Source organism: Ylistrum balloti, unplaced genomic scaffold (genome assembly GCF_031769215.1).
Source record: "Ylistrum balloti isolate Yb309-2 unplaced genomic scaffold, AGI_CSIRO_Ybal_v1 Utg369720, whole genome shotgun sequence".
Lineage (NCBI taxonomy): Eukaryota > Metazoa > Mollusca > Bivalvia > Pectinida > Pectinidae > Ylistrum > Ylistrum balloti.
Window position 1 is genome coordinate 102303 of NW_026781940.1, and position 11626 is coordinate 113928.

The 11626-nt window shown below is 35.4% G+C and overlaps 1 protein-coding gene across 1 annotated transcript; it reads right to left on the reverse strand.

Moving 5' to 3' along the window:
• Window positions 1–5743: 5743 nt before the first annotated feature.
• On the reverse strand, window positions 5744–7654 carry LOC132565371 (uncharacterized). The gene has a single exon (XM_060230009.1). The coding sequence runs from the start codon at window positions 7640–7642 to the stop codon at window positions 5744–5746; it is 1899 nt and encodes a 632-aa protein (XP_060085992.1). The 5' UTR covers window positions 7643–7654.
• Window positions 7655–11626: the final 3972 nt, after the last annotated feature.

The following is an 11626-nucleotide window of genomic DNA, read 5'->3' on the forward strand; positions in this document are numbered from 1 at the left end:
TCAGCCCTATATTGAAGTCCTTGTCCAGCAAATGGTCCAACATCCTCGTGTCATCATGAAAGAGAAATTAAGGTCATTTTGTTTGTTTATTTGTTACAGTTTGCATGATTCACCATGAGCAATTAGGTTATAGTGTGTTGGCACAGACCGATCAGTCTCTCGATTCCGGAGGAATTGATATTGAATGTTTGTTCTTCCAAGTAGTGTATTTACAGTCTAAATTGATAGTAGAATCACTATGGGGAATCCTCTTAGTTTAATTTACTGTAGAAGTCAGATATATCTTCCTATAGAAGTCAGCTATATCTCCATGTAGAAGACAGCTATATCCCTTGTAGGAGATATCTATATCTCCCTATAGAAGTCAGCTATATCTCCCTGTAGAAGTCAGCTATATCTCCCTGTAGCAGTCAGATATGTCTTCCTGTAGAAGTCAGATGTATCTCCCTGTAGAAGTCAGATATGTCTCCCTGTAGAAGTCAGATGTATCTCCCTGTAGAAGTCAGTTATATCTCCCTGTAGAAGTCAGATGTATCTCCCTGTAGAAGTCAGCTATATCTCCCTGTAGAAGTCAGATATGTCTTCCTGTAGAAGTCAGATATGTCTCTCTGTAGAAGTCAGATATATCTCCCTGTAGAAGTCAGTTATATCTCCCTGTAGAAGTCAGATATATCTCCCTATAGAAGTCAGCTATATCTCCCTGTAGAAGACAGCTATATCTCGCTGTAGAAATCAGATATATCTCCCTGTAGAAGTAAGATATGTCTCCCTGTAGAAGTCGGCTATATCTCTCTGTAAAAATCAGTTATATCTCCCTGTAGAAGTCAGATGTATTTCCCTGTAGAAGTCAGATATGTCTCCCTGTAGAAGTCAGATGTATCTCCCTGTAGAAGTCAGTTATATCTCCCTGTAGAAGTCAGATATATCTCCCTATAGAAGTCAGCTATATCTCCATGTAGAAGTAAGATATCTCCCTGTAGAAGTCAGCTATATCTCTCTATAGAAGTCAGCTATATCTCACTATAGAAGTCGGCTATATCTCCCTGTAGAAGTCAGATGTATCTCCCTGTAGAAGTCAGATATGTCTCCCTGTAGAAGTCTGATATGTCTTCCTGTAGAAGTCAGATATGTCTTCCTGTAGAAGTCAGATATGTCTCTCTGTAGAAGTCAGATATATCTCCCTGTAGAAGTCAGATATGTCTTCCTGTAGAAGTCAGCTATATCTCCCTGTAGAAGTCAGATATATCTCCCTGTAGAAGTCAGCTATATCTCTCTATAGAAGTCAGCTATATCTCACTATAGAAGTCGGCTATATCTCCCTGTAGAAGTCAGCTATATCTCCCTGTAGAAGTCAGATATGTCTTCCTGTAGAAGTCAGCTATATCTCCCTGTAGAAGTCAGATATATCTCCCTATAGAAGTCAGCTATGTCTCCATGTAGAAGACAGCTATACCCCCCGTAGGAGATATCTATATCTCCCTGTAGAAGTCAGCTATATCTCTCTGTAGAAGTGGGTTATATCTCCCTGTAGAAGTAAGATGTCTCCCTGTAGAAGTCAGCTATATCTCTCTATAGAAGTCAGCTATATCTCCCTGTAGAAGTCAGATATGTCTCCCTGTAGAAGTCAGATGTATCTCCCTGTAGAAGTCAGATTTGTCTCCCTGTAGAAGTCAGATGTATCTCCCTGTAGAAGTTAAGATATATCTCACCGTAGAAGTCATATTTGTTCATCATATAAGACAGCGGTGTCTCCCTGAAGAAGTCATCTATACCTCACTGTATAAGTCAGATATGTCTCACCATATCAGAAAGTTATATCACCCTGTAGAAGTCAGCTATATCATCCTGTAGAAGTCAACTATATCCTCCTGTAGAAGTCAAATATATCTCGCTGTAGAAGTCAGATATGTCTCACCGTATCAGACAGCTCTATCGCGCTGTATATGTCATCTATATCTCACTGTAGAAGACAGATATATCTTGCTGTATAAGTCAGATATGTCTCACCGTAGAAGTCATATTTGTTCATCATATAAGACAGCGGTGTCTCCCTGAAGAAGTCATCTATACCTCACTGTATATGTCAGATATGTCTCACCATATCAGAAAGTTATATCCCCCTGTAGAAGTCAACTATATCCTCCTGTAGAAGTCAACTATATCCTCCTGTAGAAGTCAACTATATCCTCCTGTAGAAGTCAACTATATCCTCCTGTAGAAGTCAAATATATCTCGCTGTATAAGTAAGATATGTCTCACCGAAGAAGTCATATTTGTTCACCATGTAAGGCAGCTGTATCTCCCTGTAGAAGTCATCTATATCTCGCTGTAGAAGTCAGCTATATATCTCTGTATAAGTCAGCAATATCTCCCTGTAGAAATCAGCTATATCTCGCTGTAGAAGTCAGCTATATATCTCTGTATAAGTCAGCAATATCTCCCTGTAGAAGTCAGCTATATCCTGTAGAAGTCAGCTATATCTCATTCTAGAAGTCAGCTACACCCTTTAGAAGTCAGCTATATCTCGCTGTTTTAGTCAGATATATCTAACCGTATACATTAGATATGTCTCACCGTATAAGTCAGCTGTATCTCCCTGTAGACATCAGCTATATCTCTTTGTAGAAGTTAGCTATATCTCCCTGTATAAGTCAGCTATATCTCCCTGTAAGAGTCAGTTATATCCTCCTGTAGAAGTCAGCTATATATATTGCTGTATAAGTCAGATATGTCTCCCTGTATAAGTCAGATATATCTCCCTGTAGAAGTCAGCTATATCTCCCTGTGTAAGTCAGCTATATCTCCCTGTATAAGTCAGCTATATCTCCCTGTAGAAGTGTAGAAGTCAGCTATATCTCCCTGTATAAGTCAGCTATATCTCGCTGTAGAAGTCAGCTATATCTCCCTGTAGAAGTGTAGAAGTCAGCTATATCCCCCTGTAGAAGTGTAGAAGTCAGCTATATCCCCCTGTAGAAGACAGATATATCCCCCTGCAGAAGTCAGATATGGTAAACGTGAATACAGGTGTTACATTGGTATCAGGTGACCAGTATATTTCTCCAGGATAACATATCAAACTTGTATCATGTGACCACATCGTCATTATCATCATCATCATCATCATCATCATCATCATCATCACATACATATAGTGTTACCTTTCTTTTTTTGTTTAGTATATATTTCAAATATTAATCAAAACCATCATGTGATCATTCCATCTGCTTTTTTATCAGACAACATTATCATTATCATCGACACACAATTGATTATGACACACACACGTAGAGAGAGAGAGAGAGAGAGAGAGAGAGAGAGAGAGAGAGAGAGAGATCATTAAAGATAACTAGATAGAGAGAGAGAGAGAGAGAGAGACACACACAGAGAGCCCACACACACAGAGAGAGAGAGAGAGAGAGAGAGAGAGAGAGAGAGAGAGAGAGAGAGAGAGAGAGAGAGAGAGAGAGAGAGAGAGAGGTGAATAGAAAGATGGAGAGAGAAGATACAGAGAGATAAAGCGGGGAGAATGAAAGGAAAAAAACACTCTGGGTTTCTTACTTTTAGGTCTAGGGGATTTTTTTTATCAAAATAAGACGAGGAGTTGCAGAAACATAATTAATAAGTGTTAACTATATACCCTAGTCTGTAAGATCTATACATTTCTTCCATTTCCTCCATTCATTTAAAAGTTTTATTTTTCCGAACCATCTTGACTGTACACCATATATTTTTCTACAGTAAATAGTCCTTATGTTGTTTACTAGTTTGTTTATAATAAGCCTTTTGTGTAGACATCTAGTTTTGTAAACATAGTGTTCGACAATAAGTACAATTGCAGTGTCAGTTCTGTTACTTGTCTGATTATGGTTTTGTATCAAGAACCCAAATGAAAACAGAAATGTTTCTGTGTTGAAGGAAAATGGAGTAACTAATACATCTAACAGTGTTTTTAGGTTTAGCATAAATTCTGCACTTCTCAACATTCCCAGATGATATAAATTATTGGCTCTTGCTCTTCATTACAAAGGGGACACAGAGGGGTCGCTGGTAATCCCAATTTGAATATTAAAGAATTTGTGGTTAAGATATGATGGACTCATCTAAATTGAAAACACCATTTTGTATTTTTCCATTTCAGATAGTGGACCTGAGCTTACTTTTCCCATTTCGTCCTACTGGCAGGAATAGAATCATTTTTGATAAGAATGTTATACAAATCTTTTGACCCTTTATTTTTTACGTAATAAATAGTTCAATATTGACAGGTTCCAGAAGATGTTCAACTGAAAGATAATCATGATTGATCTTCGATAAATATTTTCTAATTGCAGTTAATATACCATGATATTTAAGACAGATAGTGTTAAGTTGGTATAATTGATTAAATTCGTCTATGGTCAGGTCAAACTAAGCTTATCTGTTTTACATGCTTCGTATCACTCGTCTCTGTACAGGGGAATAGTAAAATAATATTCTGCTACATTATTGCCAATCTTTAGTGTTTTTTTTTATTCTACTTATTGAATTGACAACATATTTGTTATCTATAACTACTAAAATAACAGCAGAGTGATATACTTAACTAGACTTTGTGGACTGATATCTATGTATAACTGTCACAAACAGGGATATTGGTCAGAACTCATCAGCCCTCCCTCTTATCAACAATAAGCGAGAGCACTTGAAAACCACAATCGTGTTCGGGAACAATTGAAAACCGGAAAACTAACATAATCTAGCCTTAAAAGCGCTTAACATAACCACAGATCAATTTTTGTTCTCTACTTTATACAGGTTCGGAATATCTGTATTCAATTAGGTCAATGTTTGTAATGTTACAGACTGGTGATTTACAACAATTGTCTTTTTAATGTGTCACCTTATAATTCCAAAACACATATATCAACAAAGAGAAATAGGTTTAAACCACTGTTTAATGTTTCAATTACATCGACTGGTGATAAACAATGACCTGTTTTCAGCGTGCATATACAAAAAAAAAAAAAAAAAAAGAACGAAGGCTCATTATAATGTAGGATTTGACATGCAGAATTGTTAAATATCAAACGCAACAATGAACAGGACAGTACGCTGGATTAATTGGGAGAATATGGCATGATGCCAATTTATTCAAAATCAACTTTCTTAGAATCGTTGAACCTTAAATATTTGAGGAATCTGGAGAGGTTTGTATTTGATCATTCCTTATTGAGAATCTGTGGAAATGTTTGTTAGATCATTCCATTTGAAATCCAAAGAAATACGGAATAAATAATCATGGAGAGGTGTTTATGAGATCACACGTGATTTAAACCAATAGAATTATGGGGAGGCTTCTGTGAGATTGCACCTTACTGAGATCCACCGAATCATTGAGAGGTGTTTATGAATTCAAACTTGATTTCGACCTACAAAATTATGGGGAACACAGATCGCAAACCAATATCACCTGTTCACATTCAAGTGTAATACAAAGATAAAGATTAAGCTTTAAAAGCAAGTTACTGTGTGGAGATTTATCAGGTTTTCAAGAATGAATTGCCCGGAATAGTTTTCTTGGCAACAAAAATCGGACAAAACATGGATAAGCATGCTCCTAGAATACCGTCTCGAACTTCATTATGTGTGATTTGTACAGAACATTCAGATCACTGGATCAAAATATTCATTGCAGCCAATGCATTGTTCATTTGTTTGTCGTAGTTTGGTTCCAACTGTATGTGTCGCTGTTCGTACGATGATACTAAAAGACCTCGTCCACAGTTTTAAACCAAGACATATCAACAAAACTTGCTGGATCAAAATTGTACATAGCTTTATGATAGAAGAGCACTTCATCATTATCTTCGTCCTCTTCGTCAATACAAGGATATCGACATGGAATGTTGCAGTAATCCAAAGAAGACGAGGCTGTTTTATTTTGTTTGTGCATACAGTTCGATCGTAGGTAGTTTATCCTAATATGCGCCGCTGAATTGTCTGCCAATCGTTTGATTGATTCCTCAAATGCCTGGATGGCATGTCTTACGTCCCCGAGCAGTTGGTAGCATATCCCAATTACATTGTGTAATATAGGGTAATTGCATACTCCGTAGATTAAATTGCTCCGTACAGCCAGGAGATCATCGAGGATTATCCGCGACTGGTCATTGTTACCGAGTCTGTAGGTACACAATACAAGAAGGAAGATCGCATAAGGCAATGGTGGGAGGGAAATTCTGTCCTCAGTTGTTTGAACTTCTAAATATAATTCTGATGGGTAAAGTCTGTTATACTCTCTATCAATTACGTAATCCAATACGTGGAAACGTTTCGCTCTCTGTAAAAGTGTGTATCCTCTACCATATCTTTCAGGAATGTGCTCCTCGATCATACCATGTTTCTGTGCTAATGCCGTTTGTTGACAAGCAATTACGACGTCCATTGCAACTTCAGAGGCTTTGTTGTAACAACCAACATTGTAGTAAAATGTAGCTAGAGATATATGTCCTTCACAGGCGAATGTGGCTGATGACGCATGAAGTAATCGTTTGTGTCGTCTGATCTGGTTATAGACAACTTTGTTAGTGTTATCGTCACGATTTGTCAAGTCTACAATTGCCTGCATAGAAAAGTTTGTCATTGATTTGGTAAAATAAAGTAACGCTGTATCACACAGGATGTCATCAGAACATTTCAAGAACACATTATGTACTATTTTCATGGTAAGAGTATCACTTGTTATCATATCAAGCGTAGGAAGTATAGTTGAGTCCTGCCAAATTTCATTCATCACCGACACACGATGATTACATAAATGATATACAGAGTTGCTTTCATTTACTGCTTCAGTCAAACACTGAAGACTCGGACATTGAAGCAGACAAGTCCATCCCATACACTGGTATCCAGTCATTACATGTAGTAATCTTTCCCTATTGTCTCCAGTAACGTTAGAAAGAAACATGTTGTGAGAGAGAATGAAGTAGTTAGGTAGATATCCGGTTTGTATACACTCCATAAGTATGGTAAAGCAATGCCAAAAACACTGGATAAGATTTCCTTCCACCCACATAGAAGGTCTGGAATGTTCTATCGCATGGAACACAATTGTCTTCATGAAGTAAGAACAAAGCAAATCCTGTATGAATGGATCACGATCAATGCACTCTTTAAGAAAGATTTTCAGCAAAGCATACGTTTTTAATTGTACATGATTAAATGAAACCACGAGAGCTGTTTCAGCTTTAGTGAAAGAAATCCGCCACTGTAATGCAGAGAGACTCGAATGTTTGTCGCCAATTGCGACAAAGTGGCAACCATTTTGAACTATAGAGTTAACCACCTGTCTTGATGGCCACCCACCTTGTATTGTACGATACCTAAAGTCACTTAGATCGTCAGGCCAAGACTGACAACGGAAAGAAATTGCTTTATCTGTTTCGTGTTTTCCAAGACTATTTTTACATAAACTGGTGGAGCACGGTCCATGTTGACGACCACCGACTATGTCTAAATAATTACTCAAGAAAGCAACACTTGACAGATACGTGGACCTCTTGAATTCTGTCATTGCATTCAAGATTTCTCTGCTGTACCAGATCCTACCTTTTTGTTGAAGTCTTAATAAAGTATAACCAGGTCTGCAATCCATGGTATCCATGACAAGAACTGTTTTATTGCCATCAATATTTCCAATGTCATCATTAGATTGAATGACAACAACATTTTTGTACGTGGCCATTGAGTCATCATCAGAACTGCTAAAATTTAATCCCTCTCCTCCTTTAGAGCCGGTATGAATGCTAGTGAATAATTCCAATTTATTCGATGCATCCCTTTCCTCCAAATACCGAACCAATCGCCTGACATTAACTGTTTCCTCTGATCCTACGGCTTCCATAGAATCAAGATAATTAGATAAAATTCTCGAAAATCTCTTTTTCTCTCTAAGTTCCATACTTCCAGCATTTGTGAACTAGTCTCTCTGAAATAATAACAAAATTAAATCAAATGTAAAAAGCAGTTTATAAACCAGATTGTATATCTGTTTTGTAGCGGATTAACAATATTTTACATATCCAATAAAAACAAAATACAGAGAAACTGTATTAAACCTACAATATTAAGAAATGAAAAGTCAAACTATCTTCGTCAGTTCAGATTCGTAATTAAATTTTCGTTGCTTATATATAGATCAATGTATTTTAAATAATTCAAATAATTTACATAATATTAGTAAAATTAGACCAACATACCATCTTGCATGCTATATTCTGCATTACACTTGTAACAACACATCGGCTAGTTTCTCTATTATTCATGGTATATTGGCATACATGAAAATCACATAACCAAACTATTCGTGGTCTTTCCAAAAAGAAAATATATGTTATTGTTCAGCAAATTCTTTAAAAGTCAAATACATTGCATTCGAATATCATTCTTTGTTCTAGGAAAATGTTTCTTTTCTTGATTGTTGAAATTGATGATTGAATTGTTTCAGATCACAGAAGAAAAATGTACAGATTATATAATTAAAAACTCGAAGTTCGTTTTAAAATGTCAATTTCATAACAATGATAACCATATATTCAAATCTGTATTTTCATCAGTACCATTTCTTAAACACTTAATATTGGTTGATAAATTCAATATACATATAATGACATATTTCACCGTTAATTTATCATGTCTAATAAATCAAAGATAAATATAACAGAAATAAAATGATCATGCGTTCGTTAACGAGGTTGAAAAAGAATAGGCGGATATTCCCTAAACAGTTTACCTTTGATTTAGTCAAATATTGAATATCCGTCAAGTTAGGTTTGGCAGTAGTTATCACTGTTACCAGAGTCAAGAGTGAAATTTTCCCTACATCAGTCATTAATATACTTCCGTGCGAAACGTCACAGTTCATTCTATATTAAGCGGTTTAGCGGGACTAAATTGATAACTAAATCACCATTAAACTACACACGTTTTTTTAAAGTTGTAAAAAATAAACATTCTGTTAAACTGTAAAATAGTAATTACGACAATAATTAAAAGAAAGAGGGACATAAATGCCGCTTTTTCTATAAAGTTCTTCAGAATAACATCAACAGTGAAGGTTTCCCGTTGAAGATACATTTTTATAGGTGTAAAGAAAGTATACAGAGGATAAAATGGATTACATTATTTGAAATGTTAGAATGCATTTCAAAGGGGAAAAAAATATAAGATATAAATTATATACTATAAGTGATACTATAAATCACGTCACATTCCCATTTGCCCCAATGTTATTTAAGTCTCACTTTTGAAAAATGTCACTCGTGAATACATGTATAAAGTATAGCTAATGTAAACAGACGTATACCAAAAGTCATAAAAGGTATCATGTAGACTAGGAAATAAGGCTATTAACCTTCAATGCATTTGTAATGTAGCTTTCAATTCAATTATTTTTAAATACCTTTTCTGTACACTATTAAAGAAAAAATATATAAGCGCTAGTAGTCATATTATACAATAATTCGCAAATATTGTGTTTTTATCGTCAGCAATTAAATTACTCCAAGGCGTTGTTGGGGATATTTTAAATGCCGTTCAGTTTGTATGAAATGAGGAACATTTACGATGGGCATCATGAGTTAAGTTCTCTCCCCTCGTATCCAGAATATCTCTTATGTAGGTAATATATGTTTTTTGTGAACACAGTGACATCGGTGATCACATACCTCTGGTCAAAACGGTACAAGAGAAACAGAATATTTTATAAAAAGAATGTCCATCATGCGAATTTGATGCAAGTAGATGATTTTTTTTTTTATCTTATATCATTTTTTTGTGATTTTTTTTTCTGTCATGGAATTCATCGTAAAGTAAGCCTATTTGTCCATTTTCAACACAGAGTTTATAATATTTTCTTATATTTTATTCTGTTAGTGTATTTTAAGACAGAGATTGACCAATTTGATTATTTCCGACACATTGTATCAATTTTCGTAATCCAAGAATCTTGTCATTACTATTTCCCACTTTAGATATCCTAGTAGTAGAATATAGCGAATACAGCTAGTGATGGCATGTCATGTTTTGTCTATACACTATAATGAACTCTTTAAGTAACAATTTTGATTATAAATATACACCCAGATAATAAAGACTACACCCTAATCCTAAAAATAGTACAATGCATGATTATTGATTAAAATAAAAACTGTTAGAATATTCTTGTTTCAAACGTGGATATGAAAGAAAATTTGAAATAAAACTTAGGAATCTCACAACGTGTAGAAATCTAAGGTATAACGGACTATTTTGTGTCATCCAAATATAGCATTAAAAATAGCTGAAAGTGAATGCATCCTTATGTTGAAGAGAGATTGACGAAAAAAGTTAATAATAATTCAAATTCATATTCCATAAAACTAGAGTAAAATATGAACAAACGAAATATCCAACTTTCCCATGTATTTTGAATAATGTATATTATGATTTAACACAATTTTATTATAATGCTTCCCTGGGTAACAATGTTCTAATGGATATGTTTTACCATTTCCGGAAAATTCAGAAATGAAATGTCAGATGTTGTATCTGTTACCAGGATGTCAGTTAAAAAGTTTTATTATATATTGTTTACAATATTTTTATATTGTCGACGACACCCGCCACGTTTACCTTGGTCCACCCAAGTCAGGAATGTAAAGTTCATCATACAGATTGGCAGAAAGCTGTCCATATTGGTAGCGTTGTGGGAAAAGATCGAGATAAGCAGCTGCTGTAGAAGAGTCTGTCTTGTCTTTGATTACCAATCCTGGTGGGCATACACGATTGACGTCAATAAATTTCTTGTTTTTTCAAGACAACGCGTGTTCAGTATATTTGAAACTGAAATAACACGACTTTACAAGGTCTTTGTGGCCTGTTTTTGGTAAGCTCCTCGGTAAATTAAGTCTCGTACAAAATAAAACAAAAAGCACGGCAGCCAAAAGAATAGCGAAGTTAGTTCCAGAAAGTATGCCAAAAGTGTCTAGGAAGATAAATAAGACATAAACTAATACAAACATAATGTTAGAAATCACATCCCAACAATCAACCAGCATATCGCGTGACAAACCAATGTACACTCATCCCTAATAAGTGTGATAGAAATGTTACTTTTGTAGATGGCACTTCTCAATTCAACAGAGAGTACTGTATATTAGTAGTTGTCAAAGTGATTCTGTTGGTAAGGAATTAAGGATAGCTAACAATTACGTTTACAGTTCAAAATCATCCTTCAAACGTTATTTCCTATTTATTTCCGAAAAGATGAGACATAAGTGTTCAACCACACTCTTTTGTATCGGCTTAATCCATAAACCGATGATATAATCACTTGTCTCGGTTACATGGGAATGCGTTTCAATTATTATTAATATTTTTCATGTCTTTAATGATTTTGATATTTTATAATATCGGATGGCGAGAGCGGAAACTTAAACGTCCAGGGTTCGAATCCCGTAATTGATGTGAAAGGTATAGAGTCATCTGCCTGGCCACGTGAGTTTCCTAGGGAACTCCAATTTCCTTCCACATTGAGAACCCTCGCGCGCTTCACCCGAGCGACAGGAGTGAAAAAAAGGAGAAAACGCTTGTTGTAAAATTAATAAAG